Source organism: Entelurus aequoreus, linkage group LG17 (genome assembly GCF_033978785.1).
Source record: "Entelurus aequoreus isolate RoL-2023_Sb linkage group LG17, RoL_Eaeq_v1.1, whole genome shotgun sequence".
Lineage (NCBI taxonomy): Eukaryota > Metazoa > Chordata > Actinopteri > Syngnathiformes > Syngnathidae > Entelurus > Entelurus aequoreus.
This window is the reverse complement of record NC_084747.1, coordinates 25,444,426-25,471,644: the sequence shown is the minus strand read 5'-3', so window position 1 is coordinate 25,471,644 and position 27,219 is coordinate 25,444,426. Positions and strand designations below refer to the sequence as shown.

Sequence of the window (27,219 nt, the reverse complement as noted above, 5' to 3'; positions counted from 1 at the left end):
ACTCATGGCTGTTGTGGTGTTGCGATAGAGGAAGGAAGACGCGAGATGAATGCACGAACACCACAAAAACTGAACTGCGACACAAGTGACAGGAAATAAACTAAAGAAAAACGAGAACCTTGGTGCTTTTTGAAATCCTGATGTAATACTTTGGGGACAATGTTCAGACATAACCTTAGCAGCCAACAACCCAGAACCCGTTCACTTAGTCATCAGTTATCCATCTGTACACATAGTATATACAATATACAAACTAATAACTCAACTATGACACAACTTGATCATTTTCTTTTATCATTACCAAACTGGTAACTTCTGGGTAGGATTCAGGACGGACATATTTGTGGTGTGGCCTTCTCAGGGGCACACAAGTTTAAAAGATAGTTTTAAAAAAAACTTAGCAAAAACACTGAAGGGGTGTTATTGTTTGTACTTTGGTGCCATCTTTCGGACAAATTATTTCACTGCAGGTGCCGCAGCGCTGCATTGCCCTTCTGTTTGGACTGAGCTTTCAACCGGAAGTATAATTGCCGTTCTGTCTTCTTGCCGTCCATAGCATTCCTACTCGTATGGATTCTTCATTCATCACTCCAAGCAACGTTTGCAAGTTTTACAATATAACTAAAACAATTCTTACTAATTCAAGCATCCCATGTGTGATGTCTGTAGGAGTGTTTTCATGCATATTTGTACGTGCTATCGTAATCGAGCAAGCATTTTAAGCAGCTAGCTAATATGCAAATATGTTTAAGAGTGTATGTTAGTATTATTAACTTGCAATGGCATTCTTTTTGTATTTTTTCAGTTTCACTAATTCCTCAGTAAATTCGCCATATGTCACCGTGGCGTTATTGAGTCTGTTAAGCTGATTGTAGAGCTCGCTTCCGCGGCTAGTGGGTCGATGACGATGACTTGTTTTGTTTGATCATCCATTTTACTGCCGTGTTACAGACACCGTTTGGAAACAGTTAAGGTATGTAAATAAACATTGACCAAATATTCAAGTGTAAATAACTAATTTCACAATGTATATATCCGCGATTTATAGTCCGGTGCGGCAAATTTTTGGAAAAAATTGTTTTTCTCTCTAAAATTTAGTGGGTGCAGATTATGTGCCGGTGCGCTCCATTTAATTCTGTGTAATTTAGGAATGCTGAAGAATATTAAGACATTATTTCATAAAAGTACTGTAGCAGTTTATAGTACATTCTACAAAAAGAGCCCGCACAAAACCTATGGTATTTCAAAATAAAATAACAGTGTAGCCTGCATTGGGGACGTGTGTTTATTTTACCACTTCTCGTCACGGCTCCTCAAACGTTATATTGACACAATGCTTATCCATTGAGGAACCATCAGTGGTTTATGTCACTGTCACCTGTATGCTAAGGACTTGGTAATACCAGAAATAGTACATTTGAGCCACATCCTGCTAAATGCGACAAAAAAAAATCATTGCCTTATAGGTCCAATAAATTAGTAGTACAGTATAACCTTGATTTACCAACCCTTAATAGCAAATCTTTCCATTTAGGAACTTTTAGATTGAGACGAATATGCCCTAATTATGTGTCTGCATACGAACGCTTCATTCATTCATTTTGTGTCACGCCTGCAGGCAAAAAAGCGGGGTGCAGCACTTGCTGAGCAGTACACTATTAGTCACTTCTCAGCGCTTTAGCATGTGTGCTTTGTCTGTGGTTTTTAATGCCTTTTGACAAGTAATGTCCATTTTGCTAACTCAATGAGTCCCAAAAAGACAACAGTATGTATTTGCAAGGAATACATTAATAGGGCTCTCAAGTACGGAAGAATGGGCGAAGCAGGTTTTGTACCACAGCAAGTTTTAATTGTGATGGGACCAGACATTTCTGGAAAAGGATGCCAAAGCAGACTTATTGCACAGAGGGAGAAAAGAGTTGCCTCTCAATCGACGGCGCCCTTTTCAAGCGCTCACACACAGGTGGCTCCTTACTTCCGATCCCACCCTTCTCTCCCTCTGTCCGCTCCTTTCTCGTCATCTCCTCCTTTGCCGATGTTAATGTAAGCGGGTTTTACGTTTTTAAATGTTTATTTTCGAGGTTTCTGATCTTTGGTGAAGACACTAAAGGAACTTCTGTGAGTGTGTGGCTTGTTGTTGTTTTGTCTTGTTAAAGAGAACATTGATCCATCACTTCCTTGTTATGTTTGTTCGATATACAGTACTGTATACCACTTTATACTGTGTTCAAAGTGTACAAACCTTCACTAAAATATGCCTTTTGTCCAGGCTGGAACCCATTATTCATAGTTACATTGTTTCTTATGGAGAATTTTGCTTCATTATACAAACTTTTCTATTTACGAACCCTGTTCAAAAACCGGTCAAGTTCTTAGACGGAGGTTCCACTTCATTAAGAGAATGTGTACTGTACATTTACTGTATTGGAAGAACTGTAGATGATTCTAATGAAGTGTCCAGCACGTGTACATGTTTTATGTTCTGCAACATGTATGATCCAAAGTCGCCATTGCTGACAGTGCAACCACATTTCTGCATGCCTACCAGATGACTTCCATGCCCAAGGGTCCACCCGTCCAGTTAGCGCAATCACCTTTACTCTGTAACGTTCACTCTGGACATATCGGGAAGTGGAGCGCACTTGTTGTGTGTCTCCTTTGGTGTTACATTACTGTCACAGTCGTCATCATCCTCAAGATCACCGAAATCCTCATCATCCTCATCACTGTCCAAGGTACCCACGTCCTTCTTTCTGCACGTTGTGCCTCCGTCTTTGAGGTCTTCCTGTTCCTTTTCTTCTTGGTCCAAATGAGAGTTAACTCTGCACAAAAGACAGAAAAACATGTCCGTGGTAAATGATTGTAACATTCATCTTAGTTGTCGTTTCCTTGACCGAATTTGGATGTGTTGGGAAAAAACATTGCGAATGCTAATAGTAACTTGTCTATGGCAAATCCAACGTAAATTAGCTTGTGAAGGACATAATGTCATGGCTGTCTTGAGTTTCCAATAATTTCTACAACTCTTATTTTTTTGTGATAGAGTGATTGGAGCACATACTTGTTTGTCACAAAAAACTTTCATGAAGTTTGGTTCTTTTATGCATTTATTATGGGTCTACTGAAAATGTGACCAAATCTGCTGTTTCAGAAGTATACATACAGCAATGTTAATATTTGGTTACATGTCCCTTGGCAAGTTTACCTGCAATAAGGCACTTTTGGTAGCCATCCACAAGCTTTTGGCAAGCTTCTTGTTGAATTTTTGACCACTCCTCTTGACAAAATTGGTGCACTTCAGCTAAATTTGTTGGTTTTCTGACATGGACTTGTTTCTTCAGCATTGTCTACATGTTCTCAATGGGGTTTTAGTCAGGACTTTGGGAAGGCCATTCTAAAACCTTAAATCTTGCCTGATTTAACCATTCCTTTACCACTTTTGACGTGTGTTTGGGGTCATTGTCCTGTTGGAACACCCAACTGCGCCCAAGACCCAACCTGCGGGCTGATGATTTTAGGTTGTCCTGAAGAATTTGGAGGTAATCCTCTTTTTTTATTGTCCCATTTACTCTCTGTAAAGCACCAGTTGCATTGGCAGCAAAACAGGCCCAGAGAATAATACTACCACCACCATGCTTGACGGTAAGAATTGGTGTTCCTAGGATTAAAGGCCTCACCTTTTCTCCACCAAACATATTGCTGGGTATTGTGGCCAAACAGCTCAATTTTTGTTTCATCTGATCACAAAACTTTCCTCCAGAAGGTCTTATCTTTGTCCATGTGATCAGCAGCAAACTTTAGATGTGCCTTTAAGGCCTACTGAAACCCACTACTACCGACCACGCAGTCTGATAGTTTATATATCAATGTTGAAATCTTAACATTGCAAAACATGCCAATACGGCCGGGTTAACTTATAAAGTGCAATTTTAAATTTCCCGCTAAACTTCCGGTTGAAAAACTCCTTTGGATATGACGTATGCGTGTGACGTCACGAGGGCAAGGGAAGTATTCGGAGCCCGTAGAATCCTATACAAAAAGCTCTGTTTTCATTTCATAATTCCACAGTATTCTGGACATCTGTGTTGGTGAATCTTTTGCAATTTGTTTAATGAACAATGGAGGCTGCAAAGAAGAACGTTGTTTCTATCTGCATTTGAGAACGATGCTATCACGTTAGCTCAGTAGCTAAGTGTGTCACCAATGTATTGTCGTGGAGATAAAAGTCACTGTGAATGTCCATTTCGCGTGCTCGACTCTCATTTTCAAGAGGATATAGTATCCGAGGTGGTTTAAAATACAAATCCGTGATCCACAATAGAAAAAGGAGAGAGTGTGGAATCCAATGAGCCAGCTTGTACCTAAGTTACGGTCAGAGCGAAAAAAGATACGTCCTGCACTGCCTCTAGTTCTTCACTCTAACGTTCCTCATCCACAAATCTTTCATCCTCGCTCAAATTAATGGGGTAATCGTCGCTTTGTCGCTCCGAATCTCTCTCGCTCCATTGTAAACAAAGGGGAATTGTGAGGAATATTACCTCCTGTGACGACACGCTACAGGCTTAGGCTTTTTTTTATCAGCGAGCAAAAGTTGCGAACTTTATCGTCGATTTTCTCTACTAAATCCTTTCAGCAAAAATATGGCAATATCGCGAAATGATCAAGTATGACACAGAATGGATCTGCTATACCCGTTTAAATAAAAAAAATTCATTTCAGTAGGCCTTTAAGGTGTCCCTTTTGGAGCGAGGGCTTTCTTCTTGCATGGTAGCCTCTCAGTCCATGGCGATGCAAAACACACTTGATTGTAGACACTGACATCTGTGTTCCAACAGCTTCCAATTCATTGCAGACTTGCTTTTTGGTGGTTCTCGGTTGACTCCTTTTTTTTTTTTTCTTCTTTTTTTTTATATGAATTTATTAATCTATCAACAAAACAATACACAACAATGCAATCCAATTCCAAAACCAAACCCGTCCCAGCAACATTAAGAACAACAATAAACAGAGCAATTGAGAGCAATCCAATCCAATCCAATCCACTTTATTTATATAGCACATTTACACAACAAGAATGTTTCCAAAGTGCTGCACAGCCATGTTAAAAACAATATTAAAAACAATATTAAAAACAATATTATGCTACACCAATGACTGAATAAAAACAAAGAATAAATGAATAGAAAACCAATACAGAGACAATATAAAAAATAAATATGATTAAAAACGATTTTAAAGGGTAAAAGTACAGTAAATAGACATCAAAATGTATTTAAAAACAAAACACACAGGACAACAGAGGACAGAAGACCACACAACTCACGTAGTGTTAAAAGCCAAAGAATAAAAGTGGGTCTTAAGACGAGACTTAAAACACTCCACTGTGGAATCAGTTTGAACATGGAGGGGCAGAGTGTTCCAGAGTTTAGGGCCGACCACAGAGAAGGCCCTGTCTCCCCTGGTTTTAAGTCTCGTCCTGGGCACCACGAGCTGGAGCTGGCTCTCGGACCTCAGAGCGCGCGCAGGAGTGTAAATTTGGACGAGGTCCGAGATATACTGAGGTGCCAGTCCATGTAAAGCTTTAAAAACAAACAGCAAGGATTTAAAATCAATTCTAAAATGAACAGGGAGCCAGAGCAAACTCCGAAGAATTGGGGTTATATGCTGGCGTTTCCTGGCCCCTGTTAAAAGTCGTGCTGCCGCGTTCTGGACTAACTGCAACCGGGAGAGAGCTTTTTGGCTAATGCCAGCATAAAGTGCATTGCAGTAGTCCAGGCGACTTGAAATAAAAGCATGCACGACTTGTTCAAAAAGGTTAAAAGATAAAAATGGTTTTACCTTTGCTAAAAGACGAAGATGATAAAAACACGATTTTAAAACGCCATTGACTTGTTTGTCAAATTTAAAATCGCTGTCTATAGTGACGCCAAGGCTGAGAGCAATTGAGGACACACAAACATGACACGGAATAATCCAAATGTAGTGAAACAAAAATGAACATAATCGACAACAGCATCAATATTAGTAACAATTTCAAAATAGCAGCGATTAAAAAACCCTCATTGATATTATCATTAAAAACATTAATAAAAAAAAGAATAATACAAAAATTAGAAATGAACAATAGTGTCACAGTGGCTTACACTTGCATCACATCCCATAAGCCTGACAACACATTGTGTCCAACATTTTCCACAAAGATATAATAAGTCATATTTTGGTTCATTTAATAGTTGAAACAAATTTAAATAATGGATCCCATATTCCAATATATGACTCATTATTGTCTAAACTAAATGCAGTTTGTTCTACTGATATCATCTCCATAGCTTGTGTGTACCAGTCAGTATGAGTTGGACTATCAACAGCTATCCATTTTTTAAATATTACCCTTTTTGTTATTATGCATATTGAAAGAAAAGCATTTTTACTCTTTTGACTCTTGATCATCCTGACCAATATTCTCTCAGCAGCAGGTGATAGCTAGCGTTTTCTTCCTGATCGTGGCAGTGACAAAACTCTGCCATGCACTTTATACTTACGAACTATTTTCTGCACAGTTGCTCTTGGGACATTAAGCTCCTTTGAAATGGCTCCAAGTGACTTTCCTGACTTATTCAAGTCAATAATTTGTTTTTTCAGATCTGTGCTGAGTTCTTTTGACTTTCCCATTGTCACGTTTGTAACCGAGTCTAATGACTACATCACATGAGCCATATTTAAATGGGCTCAGAGAAGTAAACAGGTGTCAATCATTTCACTCATATGAAGTTAAGAGGCCATGCCATGAAGCTGATTTGATTTGATTGTAACGTTCCTACATCACCAAAATTGATAATGTATGTTGCTGTATGTATACTTTTGACCCAGCAGATTTGGTTTTTCAGTAGACCCATAATAAATTCATAAAAGAACCAAACTTCATGAATGTTTTTTGTGACAAACAAGTATGTGCTCCAATCACTCTATCACAAAAAAAATAAGAGTTGTAGAAATTATTGGAAACTCAAGACAGCAATGACACTGTGTCCTTCACAAGTGTATGTAAACTTTTGACCACGACTGTAATTTATTTTATACATATATATACACCGGTACATATATATTAATATATAAGATTAAAAATTAATATAATTGAATATTAAGATTATCTGGAAGTTCGACTTCTACCTTGCTAACTTCCGTGACGACCTCCTTAAAGTTTTGTAATCAATCAGAAATATCAAGCAGCTTACATGCGCCTAAAATGGATAAGTGTGAAGAGAGTTTTTTGCGTTTTTCCCATCATGGCTTGCAATGGATTTAAATTAGAGATGTCCGATAATGTCTTTTTTACCGATATTCGGATATTATCCAACTCTTAATTACCGATACTGATATCAACCGATAAGATATATACAGTCGTGGAATTAACACATTATTATGCCTAAATTTGTTCTGATGCCCCGCTGGATGTATTAAACAATGTAACAAGGTTTTCCAAAAAATTAACTCAAGTTATGGAAAAAATGCCAACATGGCACTGCCATATTTATTATTGAAGTCACAAAGTGCATTTTTTTTTTTTTTAACATGCCTCAAAACAATAACAGTGCAATACTTTTTCATAACATGGTCACTACTGCCTAGTTTCTCTTGTTATATTCTTATTTTACGGTTATATTTTTATTCTCATTGTTGCTTTTTATTTTTATTCTTATTGTAATATTTTTCTATTCTGTTACCATTTATACCCCCATTATTAGCTTTTTACGTTTTAAATTCGATCTCAATTCTGTACACTGCTGCTGGAATTTTAATTTTCCTGAAGGAATCAATAAAGTACTATTTATCTATCTATCTATCTATCCAAACAGCAGCTTGGAATTTGGGACATGCTCTCCCTGAGAGAGACTATGAGGAGGATGAGGTGGGCGGGGGTAGCGTCCCGGAAGAGTTAGTACTGCAAGGGATTCTGGGTATTTGTTCTGTTGTGTTTATGTTGTGTTACGGTACAGATGTTCTCCCGAAATGTGTTTGTCATTCTTGTTTGGTGTGGGTTCACAGTGTGGCGCATATTTGTAACAGTGTTAAAGTTGTTTATACGGTCACCCTCAATGTGACCTGTATGGCTGTTGACCAAGTATGCCTTGCATTAATTTGTGATGAGAACAGCCGGTAGATATGTGACTCGGACGGCACGCACAAAGGAAATGCCTTTAAGGTTTATTGGCACTCTGTACCTCTCCCAACGTCCGTGTACACAGCGGCGTTTTAAAACATCATACATTTTACTTTTAGAAACCAATACCGATAATTATGAAACTGATACCGATAATTTCCGATATTACATTTTAAAGCATTTATCGGCCGATAATATCGGCAGCCCAATATTATCGGACATCCCTAATTTAAATGGGTGTAATTCAGATTTTTTTTATGGTGGTTGGCTGTTTTTTATACTGTCCACAAAGTTCAGTGAGCAGGTTGTGTTATGTTTGATATGTGTGACATGTTTGTTGATTTTTTGTGCTGGTTGAATTTTTTTTTCTGTGCCACAACCTAGGGAAAGTTGTTGGGATTGGGTCATAGAGGTTAATGCTGTGCATATAGTCTCGGGAAAGTACACTCCATGGTCACTGGCCTGAATCACTCACATTGTCCACAAAATGGCAACAAATAAGCACCTATCAAACCACCAGATATTTAAATATAATACTGTATGTAAATACCAGATTGCTTGTTGTACTCATGTTGTCTCGCGGACAGGCCGCAATTAACTCACGGGCCGTAGTTTGGACATCCCTGACTTAGAGGGAGTTTGGCTGAGTGCCTCCAGAATATCGGCCAGGGCCTAAATCTCAAAAACTTTTTGTATTTTTTCCTCAATGTTTACAAACGTTTTTTGGACACAGGAGGACTTTTGAGGGCAAAAACCAAATAATTTAAAAAGAGTAGTGTTTTGTTTAGTTATCGTGTACGATTAACTTTGTTTTGATCATTTGATCAATTGTTTGGAATAAAAGAGAATAAGGAACGAGTTTGAATATAGAGTTGATCTTGTTGAACTGTCGATATCACTCATTATGAATTAATTGGAAATTTAACAGTTAATACATGTGATCTGTATCGACTGATATCACTCATGGATGATCGGTATCAGAATCGGCAACCCTGATCGAAACATTCCTAATAAAAGGGAATGGTGGATGATTGGGAAATTTGGTATTCTGTGGTGTCAAAAAGAACCACAATGTACTCTAAATGATCACAAAACTGCAATAAAGTCCAATCAGTGAATTTTGTGAACCATCCCACCGTAGTGCAAAGTGTCATCCGAACTCACCGACACCTCGCCGCCATTTTGTAAAGGCTCCTGAGTCAGGAGTCCTGACGTGGGTGAAGAAGTCCAGTTATTTGCTGATGGCTACTTTTCTTCCTGTACTGGTAGATCACGTCCATGCAATGACTCATTACTGCTCCCTTTGGAGACGCTGATGGATTGTCTGCGGTAAAACATGCCGCTGGTGGTAAACTCGTCGATGACCAAATTAGTTGGCAACTATTTCAATGGATTTTAAATATTTATTTGTGGCAGCACTACACAAATTTAGTCACTCTATACATTATTAACTTGTCAGCAATTCATGCATTCTAGCTTTGTTTAAAAAAAAAATATATATATATATATATACACATATATATATATATATAGGCACTTTCATTTGCAGCATATGCATTTTATGAAAGGTAAAATAAGGTGTATAACTGTATGTGGGCTTTTTTATTATGTATATTATTCTCTGTATTATGTGTTGTACTCTTCAATGTTATTTTATAATTTTTTAACATTAATAGTTTATTAACACAATTAGTTTTCTTCCATTAGGTGGTGTCAAATGAAGGTGGAGAGATGGAAATTAGCTGATAATGTGAATAATCATAATCATTGTCCTGAAACGAATAAATAAAAAAAGAAAACAGATTGCGACTCATGCCCACAAGATGGCAGCGTTATCAATGAATAAACCGATCACCAATAGAACAATTTCTGTTAGAAAATGCAAGTCTTCTTTAAAAAGGGTGCAACATCTTTTTATGTTAATAGACTTTTTAAACCAGGGGTGTCTAAAGTACGGACCAGGGATAATTTTTCAACGGCCCACGACACATTCTGAAAATACTATTACAAAAAAGTGAAATGCTGCCATGCCGACTGTTTTTTCTGCAGACTGTCATTTTTGAAAAAATAATAATGAATCAAAATAAATGTCATGAATTATTGACCTGTTCAAGGCTTCAATCACTTCCATTATAATATTCCACTTTGAAACATTTTTGGGGGAAATATTGCATATACACTATATTACCATAAGTATTTGGCCACCTGCCTTGACTCACATATGAACTTGAAGTACCATCCCATTCCTAACCCATAGGGTTCAATATGATGTCGGTCCACCTTTTGCAGCTATTACAGCTTCAACTCTTCTGGGAAGGCTGTCCACAAGGTTGCAGAGTGTGTTTATAGGAATTTTCCACCATTCTTCCAAAAGCGCATTGGTGAGGTCACACACCGATGTTCGTCTAGAAGGCCTGGCTCTCAGTCTCCGTTCCAATTCATCCCAAAGGTGTTCTATCGGGTTCAGGTCAGGACTCTGTGCAGGCCAGTCAAGTTCATCAACAACAGACTCTGTCATCCATGTCTTTATGGACCTTGCTTTGTGCACTGGTGCAGTCATATTGGAAGAGGAAGGGTCCAGTTTTGGACAATTCCCCATGGAATTGTCCAAAATGTTTTGGTATCCTGGAGCATTCAAAGTTCCTTTCACAGGAACTTAGGGGCCAAGCCAAACTCCTGAAAAATAACCCCACACCATAATTCCTCCTCCACCAAATTTCACACTCGGCACAATGCAGTCCGAAATGTACAGTTCTCCTGGCAACCTCCAAACCCAGACTCGTCCATCAAATTGCCAGATGGAAAAGCGTGACTCATCAGTCCAGAGAAGGCGTCTCCACTGCTCTAGAGTCCAGTGGTGACGTGCTTTACACCAGTGGTCCCCAACCTTTTTTTGTAGCTGCGGACCGGTCAACGCTTGAAAATTTGTCCCACGGACCAGGAGAGGGGGGGGGGTTTCATAAAGAAATACAATCATGTGTGCTTAAGGACTGTATCCCTGCAGACTGTATTGATCTATATTGATATATAATGTATATATTGTGTTTTTTATGTTGATTTAATTGTAAAAAATAAAAATAAAAATATTATTATTTTTTTTTTTTTTTTTTTCTTGTGCGGCCCGGTGGTTGGGGACCAATGCTTTACACCACTGCATCCGACGCTTTGCATTGGACTTGGTGAATGGCTTAGATGCAGCTGCTCAGCCATGGAAACCCATTCTATGAAGCTCTCTGCGTACTGTACGTGGGCTAATTGGAAGGTCACATGAAGTTTGGAGCTCTGTTCCAACTGACTGTGCAGAAAGTCGGCGACCTCTTTGCACTATGCGCTTCAGCATCCGCTGACCCATCTCTGTCAGTTTACGTGGCCTACCACTTTGTGGCTGAGTTAATGTTGTTCCCAAACTCTTCCATTTTCTTATAATAAAGCCGACGGTTGACTTTGGAATATTTAGGAGCGAGGAAATTTCACGACTGGATTTGTTGCACAGGTGGCATCCTATGACAGTTCCACGCTGGAAGTCAACCAGCTCCTGAGCGCGGCCCATTCTTTCACAAATGTTTGTATAAACAAACAGTCTCCGTGCATAAGTGCTTGATTGTATACACCTGTGGCCGGTCCAGGTGATTAGGACACCTAATTCTGATCATTTGGATGGGTGGCCAAATACTTTTGGCAATATAGTGTATGTTCAGTGTTTGCCATGACAAAAATGTTTTTTTGTTCGTTTTAAAAAGGGCATAAAACAAACGAACAAAAAAAGACCAAATAATAATAATAATAAAAACTTATAATCGACAGATCTGAAGTTGATCTAGAGATTTAAGTGTTGAAAGTAAAACAATTTTTTTTTTTAAATGTATGACTTATTTTTAATTTTTATGAGTGGGGCCCTTTTGGCTCCCTGAGAATTTTAGTGGGTTTGTTTTTTTATAAAAACTGTCATTGGTCAGAAAGTAACAAATCAAAATCATTGTTGTTTTGAGTTATTGATTTATTTAAGCTTCCACACACTTCACATAACTCTTTCACTTTCATATTTTGTGATTACCATAAAAACAGGGTTTTCTTTAACACAAAAGGCATTAAAAAAAACGTTTTAATATAAACAGAGCGAACGCTGATCTAAATAATAATTTATGACCTTTTTTTTTTTAATGTTTATGACTGAGACCCTTCTGGGTCCTCGGGACCAAACTTGAGGGAAGCACTAAAAGTTAAAAAAATCTACAAATTGTATTGCTTTTCAAAAATTTTAAATATCAAAATGGCTCCTGCAGGTTTTAATTTTTCAGTGTGCGGCCCTCAATGGAAAAAGTTTGGACAGCAAGTAATAGCAGTACAAATATTGCATTATTTACAAAATAAATCATGATTGTGTAAAGTCAATAGACAACAATTTACCATTAGTAGAGCACTTACGGGATGACAATGTCCTCTTTCTTTCCACATTTGCAGCACATGTCAAGCTGAAGGGAACATGGCTTACAAATGATGTGATACGCATCCTTCACCGTCTTCTGACAACATTTGATACTGAAATAAGAAAACATGCACGTTAGATGGTACAAAGCAGTGATTCTCAACCTGGGCTGCGTCTATTGGGGCGCCAAAGAACCACCTACATATTCATACGCAGTGTTACTGTTCAAACTGTGTGTAATGTTACAGTGGCCCAAAATATGAAATATGCTTGTTAAATAAAACTGTTTAATTACCTCATCTGTGCAGATTTAGGCTTATTTTGCAAGGTTTCGAGGCAAATATATAAACGAAATACACACAATGACAAATGTATAAGCTATGTGATTCAATAAACATACTGAAATGTAATACACAATATGTAAATATTAGCTTCACACAAATATACAGTACTATCATCAAACAAATACTTCTGAGTGTTGAAACTATTTCGATGGTGGAAATACACGACTGGCAGCCATTTTAAGTCCTCAAAACATCCATTGAAACAGTGCACAAAAATCGTTTTTCAATAAACATCTTACTATCAAATGTAACTAGAGATGTCAAAAAACGATACCGATAATTGCCGATATTACATTTTAAAGCATTTATCGTTTTTTTATTATCGGTATTGGTTGTTTTTTTTTATTAAATCAACATAAAAAATACAAGATACACTTACAATTAGTGCACCAACCCAAAAAACCTCCCTCCCCCATTTACACTCATTCACACAAAAGGGTTGTTTCCTTCTGTTATTAATATTCTGGTTCCTACATTATACATCAATATATATCAATACAGTCTGCAAGGGATACAGTCCGTAAACACACATGATTGTGCGTGCTGCTGGTCCACTAATAGTACTAACCTTTAACAGTTAATTTTACTCATTTTCATTAATTACTAGTTTCTATGTAACTGTTTTTATATTGTTTTACTTTCTTTTTTATTCAAGAAAATGTTTTTAATGTATTTATCTTATTTTATTTTATTAATTTTTAGAAAAAGGACCTTATCTTCACCATACCTGGTTGTCCAAATTAGGCATAATAATGTGTTAATTCCACGACTGTATATATCGGTATCGGTTGATATCGGTATCTGTAATTAAAGAGTTGGACAATATCGGAATATCGGATATCGGCAAAAAGCCATTATCGGACATCCCTAAATGTAACCACTTTCCACCTTAATATTGAGTTACATAAACAAGTTAAACAGTTTACTTACAGACTTATCTTTTCCAAGGCATGTAAACTTGTCTACTTCTCAATTGTCTCATGAACTGGACTAACATCGTCAACCCGGAAGTGCCCAAACTATTGACGTGTAGTATTTTCATATCGCCACAAGGTGTCAGTAAGAGTCTACAATCAAATGGGCATAACATTGCCCATCTGGGATTCGTTCCCAGGGATTTGAATAAAGAACCAACTCTTTTTCTTTACTATAGTGGCCTCGAGAACAGGAACCGGTTCTCAAAAAGGGATTCGAGTCCATGGAATCGGTTCTTTTCTTATCGAACAACCGGGAGAATCAGTTTCGAACATCATCCCTAATAGCAACCACAAAAGAACACAAACTATTGCCATCTATTGTCTGTTTCTTATGTTTACTTCTGCTCTCAAACACTACTAATATAGTAGAGAACGTTCTGCTCAAAGTCGACATTCACGCTCGCTTGTTTTAATGCTACGCTCAAGCTGTTCGACCATCGTGTCAATTAAGCCGCCAAGAAGAAAAACGGACGTTACGTTATATGCAACCCAGCTATATGTGTATAAATTGTATCTGCCGATATAGTTGTACAAAAAAAAGAAAAAGAAAAAAAAGTCTGATACCGGGTTGATACTGATATACATCAAAACGCCAAATATTGGCGGCAATAATCGGTCGATTTCTAGTAATTTTCCATGAATATAGGAATGAATGGTCTTGAAATTGACTGCTGTGGCTGCTTTTAACAAAAGTTAGCCAAGTCTAGACCTATTTAAAAGTCTCATAAAATATTTTAAAACAAGTCTCAGTTTGTTGTTGCCCAAAATCCAACTTTGATGCAAGAATTAATGCAGTTTTGATTTCAGTCAACCCTACTGCAAATATATAATTCTGTGTGTCTGTAGCAAATCCAGGAGTCTTACTTTATATTGGAGCGTTTCTACCAAGCATACTTGCTTTGTTGGTGTTGAAAATTTAACATTATTTACAGGGAGTTTGTCTGAGACCACCCTGAATGCTGTATGACTGTTTACGTGAGGCGGTGTTTAGTCTGCGACCGGACGTGACTTCACACGCAACAAAAGTACTAAAATATGGCACTGTTTGATTTTACGTGAATCGATACCCGGGACTACTGCCGGAATTTGGTCAGTGCCTATTAGAGTACTCATCCCTAAGTAACACATTTTACTGCTGTTATGTTCAATGCATTTATTTAATTAGTCCTTACCATTTCCGGGGTTGTGTTAGAGACTTGTATTTGTTGTACTTTACTTTCCACTCGAGAACACCCTTGCAGTGTTGACAGAGTCCATCGTGGATCTTGGACTTTGCCTTCTACATTTCAGAAATACATGGAAAAAAACGTGTGAGAAACCATACAATTGCAGCGACAAGATTAGGCACACAAACTACACTGGGGGTAGGGCTGGGCGATATGGTCTTTTTTTTAATATCTCGATATTTTAGGCCATGTCACGATACACGATATATATCTCGATATTTTGCCTTAGCCTTGAATGAACACATGATGCATATAATCACACCAGTATGATGATTCTATGTGTCTACATTAAAACATTCTTGTTCATACTGCATTAATATATGCTAATTTTTTTAACTTTCATGCAGAGAGGGAAATCACAACTAAGTCAATTTACCAAAACTGTATTTATTAAACAGTTATTAAGCAGTGGCACAAACATTCATGTCATTTCAAAACAGAAAGTGCAAGATTGTCAGATATTTTAAAACAAGCAATAAGTGCACTTTTGTGAATGATGTCACCAAGATGACATATCAAAACAACACTAAATTAAAGTGTACTTTTTGTACAGAACTCCACTACAATAGTTAAAAACAAATAAAGTGCACTTTTGTGCATGATGTCACACAAGATATTTCAATAACTGTCAAATAAAAATGAGCTGCATAATAGGTTCCTGCGGACGTTATCTCCTTCTATTGTTGCCTTTTTTTTTTTCATACGGTGTTGATCTGGAAATAGCTGCTTTGGTATTTTGTTTGTGTGGTACCGGCCAGAAATGTTGACATGCAAAGTTTCAAGCACTCATTCTCTAGCGGGTGACTTTTCAAATGTTGCTACATTAGCAGTGCTGCTACTTTTTGTAGCAACGCTTTTTCCGCATAAATGTTGAACATATTCCCGCTTGAAACCAAACCACCGCCGGACGATGGATCCCGTGCTGTTTTTCTTGGGAATGAATTATTCCTCCATTTGTTACCCGATTCGCACCTTCTCTCTCTCGTATTAGCACCCGCACCTCACCGTTAGCATCACAGCTAACGTTACCATGTCGCTACCTCTCTGCTCCGCGGGAGCGTGTGGCGTTGCACACGTGATGTGTGTAAGAAGGTGCGCTTGGTTTATGTCTCTGTGAGGAGAGACATGAAAGAGTGGGAAACGCATGCAGTGTAATGCCCGCAGCTAAAAGCAACTGCGTGAGAACGTATACTCGAATATCACGATATAGTCATTTTCTATATCGCACAGAGACAAACCAGCCCTAACCCCCAGTCCTAACTGAGGGTGTCCAAACTGCGGCTCGCCAGACGTCATGAGTTAATAAGGAATCTTGCCTGCAGGGAGATTTAATTAATTTTAAAAGTCTAACAATTTTGCCACTGATATTCTGCTGCCAACTAGTGGACAACATGAGATTTACCATTCTGGGTATCACTCCATCTTATCTATCTTGTCTTTTAACAAAGAAACAAGGAAGTCACAATCTTCGTTCAATGAATGTTCTGCAGTTTGTCGTCCCCAAAGTAAGAACTGAACTGGGCAAGAAAGCATTTAGGATTTCAGCACCGAAGGCTTGGAATAATCTACAATCGAATCTTCAACTTCAAACCCTTGTTACATTAAATGAGTTTAAAGCTTCTGTAAAAGGATTGCAGTCTACCTTGTTTGTATGCACATGTGCTATGTGAGCAAGTTTTGATGTTGTAAATTTGATGTTTTATGTGTTGTTTACTGTTTTTAATATACACACACACACACACACACACACACATATATATATACATACACATATATACACATATATATATATATACCGTAATTTCCGGACTATAAGCCGCACCTGACTATAAGCCGCACCAGCTAAATTTAGGGGAAAATACAGATTGCTCCATATATAAGCCGCACCCGACTATAAGCCGCAGGGTTTTGATGTGTAATTAGCGTAGTATATAGGGGTTCCTGCTACCACGGAGGGGATTGTCGGGACAGAGATGACTGTTTGGGAACGCAAAGCGTCCCATTTATTAACAGTAAATCTTTCAATCATTCAATCAAACTTTCACATCTTTGACATGGCGAACAGCATTCGTGCAGAGTACAAATAATACAACGGTGCAAAGTAATACAAAGTGCTCGCCTGTACGTTATCAAAATAACCAGCCTACCGGTATATGAAAAGTCAGTCTTTAATCATTGTGTCATCGTCTTCCTCCTGCGTACTAAAACCACCGAAATCCTCTTAGTCGGTGTCGGAGAAGAACAGGCCGTATATAAGCCGCACCTTTGTATAAGCCGCAGGGACCAGAACGAGGGGAAAAAGTAGCGGCTTATAGTCCGGAAATTACGGTATACACACATACATACATATATATACACACATACATACATACATACATACATATATATATATATATACACAAGGCTGAAACGACGCGTCGACGTAGTCGACGTCATCGGTTACGTAAATACGTCGACGCCGTTTTTGTGCGTCGACGCGTCGCATATTTACGTCACACTACCGTCATGGCGAAGCGCAAAGCAGACGATCAAAGCAGACGATGCGAGCGGGGAAAGCATGCCAAAAGTGGTCAAAAGTGTGGGAGTATTTCAATAAACGGCCTAATAATGTTGTATGCACACTGTGTCGAGCGGAAATGGCCTATCATAGCAGCACAACAGCTATGAACGAACATTTGAAAAGAAAACCATCAACTAGTCAATCGTCCGCGCGGGCATACGTTGTCATCATTACACAAAAACATGAATGTGTCATTTGTATCTGCTAGGGGTGTAACGGTACGTGTTTTGTATTGAACCGTTTCGGTACGGGGCTTTCGGTTCGGTACGGGGGTGTACCGAACGAGTTTCTAAGCTAAAGCTAACTTTAGCTGCTAGAGTCTTAACAAGCTGCTTCGCTCCTCTGCCTCTGTCTCAGCACGCAGCATTGTCCCACCCACACAACCATCTGATTGGTACACACAAAGCATTATCAGCCAATCAGCAGTGTGTATTCAGAGCGCATGTAGTCAGCGCTTCAGCGTGGAGCAGATAGGTGTTTAGCAGGTGAGCATCAGGCAGCGGACTCTCCCCAAATGATAATAAACACCTCCCAGTCAACTACTAGTAACATCACTATGAGCCCGTTGACCTTCTAGAAATATAAACTGCAGCTCAGCTCACTCGCAGTCCTGGCTTGAGGTGAAGGCTAATTAGCTCTCAGTTCCAGCCACATCGACCCCTTCTGAGCGCCTATTTTCAGCTGCTGGGAATATTGTAAACAAGAAAAGAACCAGAGCATGTACACATGCTAACCTTTCTTCATTACAACTGTTAGTCACTCACTGGAATGAGTAGAATTGGTTATTGTGTACTGTGTTGGACTGGATGTTTATTTTGCAGATTTTAAAAGCAATACTTAATGTTTACAGTGCTCCAGAATATTTAGATTGGCACTTTTTTGTATTGGATGTTTATCTTTATTTTTGCACATTTTAGCAAATAAGCAATACTTTCACTTTTGTTGAAATGTTTACACTGTTGTTACAGCATATTTCGTTTTGCACTTTTTTGTATTGGATGTTTATCTTTATTTTTGCACATTTTAAAGCAAAATAAGCAATACTTTTACTTTTGAAATGCTTATACTATTGCAGAATATTAAGATTTGCACTGGATGTTGACTTTTATATTTGCACATTAAAAAGCAAATAAGCTACTTTTAATTTTGTTAAATGTTAAAAGTTTTAAATGTTTACATTATTACAGAATATTTAGTCATGTTGTTGTCAATGTTGACTGAGTGGCCATACTTCTTTTTTTTTGTAAATAAAAGCCATGCCTTTTGAAAAAACGGGCCTACATTTATTTTTTCATCTTCATTTTGAATAAAAAAAATAATCGGTAAAAGGAAAAATAATCTATAGATTAAACGAAAAAATAATCTATAGATTAACCGATTAATCGAAAAAAAATAATCTATAGATTAATCGATAGAAAAATAATCGTTAGCTGCAGCCTTATTACACACACATATATATATGATTAAATCGATTAAAATCGATTATTAAAAGAGTTGCCGATTAATTTAGTCATCGATTCGTTGGATCTATGGTATGCGCAGAGTTTTTTATTTTTTTAAATTCTTTATTTTTGTCTTTTTAATAAGCCTATTTTTATAAACTGCAACATTTACAAACAGCTGAGAAACAATAATCAAAATAAGTATGGTGCCAGTATGCTGTTTTTTTTCCAATAAAATACTGGATAGGATAGAAATGTAGTTTGTCTCTTTTATCCGATTATTAATCGAAGTAATAATCGACAGATTAATCGATTATCAAATTAATCGTTAGTTGCAGCCTTAATATACACTACCGTTCAAAAGTTTGGGGTCACATTGAAATGTCCTTATTTTTGAAGGAAAAGCACTGCACTTTTCAATGAAGATAACTTTAAACTAGTCTTAACTTTAAAGAAACACACTCTATACATTGTTAATGTGGTAAATGACTATTCTAGCTGCAAATGTCTGGCTTTTGGTGCAATATCCACATAGGTGTATAGAGGCCCATTTCCAGCAACTATCACTCCAGTGTTCTAATGGTACAATGTGTTTGCTCATTGGCTCAAAAGGCTAATTGATGATTAGAAAACCCTTGTGCAATCAGGTTCACACATCTGAAAACAGTTTAGCTCGTTTCAGAAGCTACAAAACTGACCTTCCTTTGAGCAGATTGAGTTTCTGGAGCATCACATTTGTGGGGTCAATTAAACACTCAAAATGGCCAAAAAAAGAGAACTTTCATCTGAAACTCGATAGTCTATTCTTGTTCTTAGAAATTAAGGCTATTCCACAAAATTGTTTGGGTGACCCCAAACTTTTGAACGGTAGTGTATATATATTTTATTTTATTGAAAAAAAAACAGCATACTGGCACCATGCTTATTTTTTTTAATTATTATTTCTCAGCTGTTTGTACATGTTGCAGTTTATAAATAAAGGTTTATAAATTTTTTTTTTAAAAATTAAAAAAATCCTCTGCGCATGCGCATAGCATATATCCAACGAATCGATGACTAAATTAATCGCCAACTATTTTTATAATCGATTTTAATCGATTAGTTGTTGCAGCCCTAATATATATATGTATATATATATATATATATATATATATATATATATATATATATATATATATATATATATATATATATACACAAACTCCGTTTCCATATGAGTTGGGAAATTGTGTTAGATGTAAATATAAACGGAATACAATGATTTATAAATCCTTTTTAACCCATATTCAATTGAATGCACTACAAAGACAAGATATTTGATGTTCAAACTCATAAACTTAATTTTTTTTTTGCAAATAATAATTAACTTAGAATTTCATGGCTGCAACACATGCCAAAGTAGTTTGGAAAGGGCATGTTCACCACTGCGTTACATGGCCTTTCCTTTTAACAACACTAAGTAAACGTTTGGGAACTGAGGAGACACATTTTTTAAGCTTCTCAGGTGGAATTCTTTCCCATTCTTGCTTGATGTACAGCTTAAGTTGTTCAACAGTCCGGGGGTCTCCGTTTTGGTATTTTAGGCTTCATAATGCGCCACACATTTTCCATGGGAGACCGGTCTGGACTACAGGCAGGCCAGTCTAGTATCCGCACTCTTTTACTATGAAGCCACGTTGATGTAACACGTGGCTTGGCATTGTCTTCCGGAAAAATTGGGATGGTTGGCAAGAATGACGCAATCAAGCGCCATTCATTCAAAACTCGCGGCCCGCAATAACATTACATTTTCATATTAAGGTGCTGACCGGGGCGTATGTCTGAGACCCCTGGTTAACATAGCACAAAGCAAATTAAGCTTTGGCTGCAGTGTTTTTTCATTTTAAATTTACAAAAAAAATTTGTGGCTCCCATTGTTTTCTTTAATTTGTGAAACTTGTCAAAATGGCTCTTTGAGTGGTAAAGGTTGCCGACCCCTGGCCTATAACAATCCGGATGGTTCTTTTCGTCTTTGGTCCGGAGGACACAACGTCCACAGTTTCCAAAAACAATTTGAAATGTGGACTCGTCAGACCACAGAACACTTTTCCACTTTGTATCAGTCCATCTTAGATCAGGCCCAGCGAAGCCGACAGCGTTTGTGGGTGTTGTTGATAAACGGTTTTCGCCTTGCATAGGAGAGTTTTAACTTGCACTTACAGATGTAGTGTCTAACTGTAGTTACTGACAGTGGGTTTCTGAAGTGTTCCTGAGCCCATGTGGTGATATCCTTTACACACTGATGTCACTTGTTGATGCAGTACAGCCTGAGGGATCGAAGGTCACGGGCTTAGCTGCTTACGTGCAGTGATTTCTCCAGATTCTCTGAACCCTTTGATGATATTACGGACCGTAGATGGTGAAATCCCTAAATTCCTTGCAATAGCTGGTTGAGAAAGGTTTTTCTTAAACTGTTCAACAATTTGCTCACACATTTGTTGACAAGGTGGTGACCCTCGCCCCATCCTTGTTTGTGAATGACTGAGCATTTCATGGAATCTACTTTTATACCCAATCATGGCACCTACCTGTTCCCAATTTGCCTGTTCACCTGTGGGATGTTCCAAATAAGTGTTTGATGAGCATTCCTGAACTTTATCAGTATTTATTGCCCCTTTCCCAACTTCTTTGTCACGTGTTGCTGGCATCAAATTCTAAAGTTAATGATTATTTGCAAAAAAAAAAAAGTTTATCAGTTTGAACATCAAATATATTGTCTTTGTAGCATATTCAACTGAATATGGGTTGAAAATTATTTGCAAATCATTGTATTCCGTTTGTATTTACATCTAACACAATTTCCCAACTCATATGGAAACGGGGTTTGTGTGTGTATATATATATATATATATATATATATATATATATATATATATATATATATATATATATATATATATATATACATACATACATACATACATACACACACACATGCATACATATACACCCACGTACATACACACTCACACACACACACACACACATATACATATACATATATATACACTAGAGATGCGCGGTTTGCGGACACAACTGGGCTGTCACACGCTGTCTGTACATGTTGTAGACGGTGATAAAGGCAGTACCATTACAGCACGCCCTAATTATTGCTGTTAGGGTGCGACCCCTGGTCTATATTATATATAACAACGGGCGGGTGGCGGGCGGTTGTGGTTTTGATAAAATGTTAGTTCGGTTGGATGGCTGGTGGATCACGACTTTTGTGATGCGGATGCGGATGAAATAATTGCCTATCCGCGCATCTCTAATATACACACACACACACATGAATTGATTTACGTGGACCCAGACTTAAACAAGTTGAAAAACTTATTTGGGTGTTACCATTTAGTGGTCAATTGTACGGAATATGTACTGTACTGTGCAATCTACTAATACAAGTTTCAATCAATCAAAAACATATATACACACGTATAGACACACACATCCATCCATCCATCCATTTTCTACCGCTTATTCCCTTCCGGGTCAGCTACAATCGGGCGGAAGGCGGGGTACACCCTGGACACATATACACACACGCATATGTACACACACACACACACACACACATATATATATACACATTATATATATATATATATATATATATATATATATATATATATATATATATATATATATATATATATATATATATACATACATATATATATATATATATATATATATATATATATATATACATATACATATATACATATATATATATATATATATATATACATATATATATATATATATATATATATATACATATACATATATACATATATATATACATATATATATATATATACATATATATATATATACATATATATATATATATACATATATATATATATACATATATATATATATACATATATATATATATACATATATATATATATACATATATATATATATACATATATATATATATACATATATATATATATACATATATATATATATACATATATATATATATATACATATATATATATATATACATATATATATATATATATATATATATATATATATATATACACCACAATAAAATCGTACCGTGGCCTTAATATCAACATAATATCGTTACATCCCTAATTGTTAGATGCCGTTTTACTCTCTTTATGTCAAAATGTAAACACTATGATGCGGGGGACTGTTTGAATCTCAAAAACAAATGAACCAACGTATTTATTGGTCCGTTCATAAATTTGCACACCTTTGTGAATGTTGCTGTTCAGCTTCTTGTAAGAGAACAGCATGTTGTGCAAAAAGTACTGAAACGGTGAACATTCAAAAGTTTAGAGAAGGTGAAATTACGTTTAATATAATATCCCCAACTGTTTGTGAGTAATGTATACTGTATATGTACTGAATGTGTTCTGAGAGCGACGACCATGCTAAAGCTACTCCGATACATGCTGGTCTCAGATGTCGTACCTTTACTTGTGTAGACGCTCCATTTCGGTCGTTCCTGTAGGCAGTGATGTTTTGGTGCTTTTGTCCTCGCGATCGAGAAACGTTACCTTTTTGTGAACTCATTGGAATTGGTAAAAATAAAATAAAAGTTTAACTCCACGTGGAATACAACATGTTTTTCCAACAACTTGTTTAAATATGGAGAGAGCTGACCCCGGAAGTAATTACTCTTCTTCGTTTGTTTTGGTGAGCATTACCGCCATCTTCTGGAATGGAGTGTGGCTCGAGATGCTTTTAACCCTGTCTTTCCTAAATACAATTAAAAGTATGTATTGCTGTATGTGTATGTTTTGAATGCAATCTTAAAAATATATACTAACCATCTTGTTCTCCAACTTCTTTCAACAGTGCGATGCCAGGAGGGGAACATGTTTTTTTTTGCCTCAGTGGGAGACAAGGAAAGACCGGTGCGTTGTTTCCTTTAATGTTCATAGGCTTACAATGTTATGCAGAGGTATAGTTAACAGTTTTATAGAAAAAGTATACATTTATAGCCACACAAAATATTTTCTTCTTACAAGGGGGGGCGTAACAGAAAATAATTGAGAAATACTGGCGTAAACAAACTTGCACTACAGAGTTGACCTGAAAACAGAGGATGTTCTGGTGGAAAGAAACTTTCTTGCCTGGAAAATAGGGGCTGGATGTCCACCCAAAGGTGTGCAAACTCTTTGATTCAGAGTTTTTGCACTTGCAAGATTTTTTTTTGCTTACGACTTGTAGTTGCTGTATTAGAATTACACAGCAAATACTGAAGAAATCGAAATGGTTGAAAAGCAATATTGTTAGTTTCCTGTCATTACTGTAATGGTCATTTAAGGTATTTAGACCACAGGTGTCAAATTCAAGGCCCACAGGCCACACCTGGCCAGTGGAGATGGGGGATATGGACTATCACAATAACCTGCCATTTATGGTGTAAACCAGTGCTAATCAACTACGCAATTAAGAGGGCCGCAGTTTCATGGGGCCCAAGGGCTCGCAATGTAGATGTTTTGTCAGAAAGTGCCGACTGTGTTTACTCAATTGCAAAGTAAACACATCGGCTTTCACATTGCACTGTCAATAAATTCATTATTTTACCATTGCTACTCGTTTCCAGCGTGTGCGGCTAGTTAAGAAAAAGAAGCTCCAGTTTTTGTTGGATTGATGCTCCTTCTTTTGAATCATTTTCCTTCCTCATTTAGGTTTGTAAGACTGAAAATATAAATCATAAAATTATACCGTCCATTGTGAATTTTACATAAATTAAATAGGTTTAGTGTTGATATATTCACACAATAAGTTACAAATGTTTACACATATAGAAATTACACAACATTCACATACCGAACATTGTATGTGACTTATCACTATTAGCGTTGTCGCCCTCTACTGGTCAATCTGGCACCTATTTTTAGAAACTAAACATTTTGCATCAACATGTGTTTTGAATTGTAATATACAATAGGATGGTATTATAGGATATGTTAAGATTTGTTACTCATCAAGTTTTTTTTGTTTACTTTTGAACATGGTTTTATTTTCATGTTGTCCTACACAGTTTATATATTTAAGCAACATTGCCATATGATATATTAGGCAACACTAGTGTTAACAATATGACATGTAATCTCTTATACAACAAGCATTTTATACTATGTTGTTCAAAGAGGACAGAGACCTCAAATTTCCTATTTCTAACAGGACACTTATTGTGCCGCTGGAGTGTGTGTGTGTGTGTGTGTGAGTGTGTGTGTGTGTGTGTGTGTGTGTGTGTGCGTGTGTGTCTGCGTGTGTGTGTGTATATATATATATATATATATATATATATATATATATATATATATATATATATATATATATATATATATATATATATATATATATGTATGTGTGGGAAAAAAAATCACAAGACTATTTCATCTCTACAGGCCTGTTTCATGAGGGATTTCCTCAATCAGGAGATTTAAATTTAAATTTAAATCTCCTGAGGATTGAGGAAATCCCTCATGAAACAGGCCTGTAGAGATGAAATAGTCTTGTGATTTTTTTTTCCCACACATACATATTACGCTCTACCACGGTATCGAGCACTATTTTTTGGATAATCTAATTAAGACATATATATATATATATATATATATATATATATATATATATATATATATATATATATATATATATATATATATATATATATATATATATATATATATATATATATATATATATATATATATATAAATATATATATATATATATATATATATATATATGTAAAAAAAAAAATTATTCTTTTTTTTTTCCCGCCAGACTTGATGAGTCTGCAAAAATTGGTGAGTTTACATGAATGTTAAGGGCCTCATAAATGTGATCAAAGTGAGAGGATAATATTAAACAAAGCAATTTCAATACGGCCTTTGCAGCTTTTTGCTGCTCAGGCCCTAATTATTAATGGAATACACCCTACTAATGATTTTTTGAAACTAAAATGTAACATTCTGTGTGTCAGGCTCGGTCAAAAATAGGACTCAGATGCAGAGTAGGGAACAACCTGGCAGGCTTTTATTTTGAAAGCTACTTTTCACTTCCTGAGTCAGGGCAATACAACATAGGCTTTAATCTGACAACCCTGCGAAAAAGGTTCCACAAAAAAGGAACGACCGAAAATCACTCCGAAAGGAGGAAACAAAAAATATCAATAGCGAACTATCTTAGCGTAGGTCATAATCTATGAAATTTATCACTAACAAAAGACACGCCAAAAGGAGGGAGAAACAATGGCTATTAAAGGCCTACTGAAACACACTACTACCGACCACGCAGTCTGATAGTTTATATATCAATGATGAAATCTTAACATTGCAACACATGCCAATACGGCCGGGTTAACTTATAAAGTGCAATTTTAAATTTCCCGGCAAACTTCCGGCTGAAAACGTTTCGATATGATGACGTTTGCGCGTGACGTCAACGGTTGAAGCGGAAGTATTCGGAGCCCATTGAATCCAATACAAAAAGCTCTGTTTTCATCTCAAAATTCCACAGTATTCTGGACATCTGTGTTGGTGAATCTTTTGCAATTTGTTTAATGAACAATGGAGACTGCAAAGAAGAAAGTTGTAGGTGGGATCGGTGTATTAGCGGCGGACTACACAACCAGGAGGACTTTGAGATGGATAGCAGACGGGCTAGCCGCCGACCTCACTTTGACTTCCTCCGTCTCCGGGCCGCATCGGTGATCAGGTGAAGTCCTTCGTCGTACCGTCGATCGCTGGAACGCAGGTGAGAGCTGGCGTAGGTGCAGAGCTAATGTTTTTAGCATAGCTCTGTCGAGGTTCCGTAGCTAAGTTAGCTTCAATGGCGTCGTTAGCAATAGCATTGCTAAGCTTCGCCAAGCTGGAAAGCATTAACCGTGTAGTTACATGTCCAGAGTTTGGTAGTATTGTTGATCTTCTGTCTATCCTTCCAGTCAGGGGCTTATTTGTTTTGTTTCTATGTGCAGTTAAGCCCGATGCTATCACATTAGCTCAGTAGCTAAAGTGCTTCACCGATGTATTGT

At 37.0% G+C, this 27,219-nt stretch overlaps 1 protein-coding gene across 1 annotated transcript; it reads right to left on the bottom strand.

The window, feature by feature from the left end:
• Positions 1 to 1,817: 1,817 nt before the first annotated feature.
• LOC133631958 (uncharacterized protein C9orf85 homolog) lies at positions 1,818 to 23,871 on the bottom strand. The gene is made up of 4 exons (XM_062024168.1): positions 23,637 to 23,871; positions 15,081 to 15,187; positions 12,587 to 12,700; positions 1,818 to 2,822 (listed from the first exon to the last, which is right to left on the bottom strand). The coding sequence occupies exons 1-4, from the start codon at positions 23,736 to 23,738 to the stop codon at positions 2,597 to 2,599; spliced, it is 549 nt and encodes a 182-aa protein (XP_061880152.1). The 5' UTR covers positions 23,739 to 23,871; the 3' UTR covers positions 1,818 to 2,596.
• Positions 23,872 to 27,219: the final 3,348 nt, after the last annotated feature.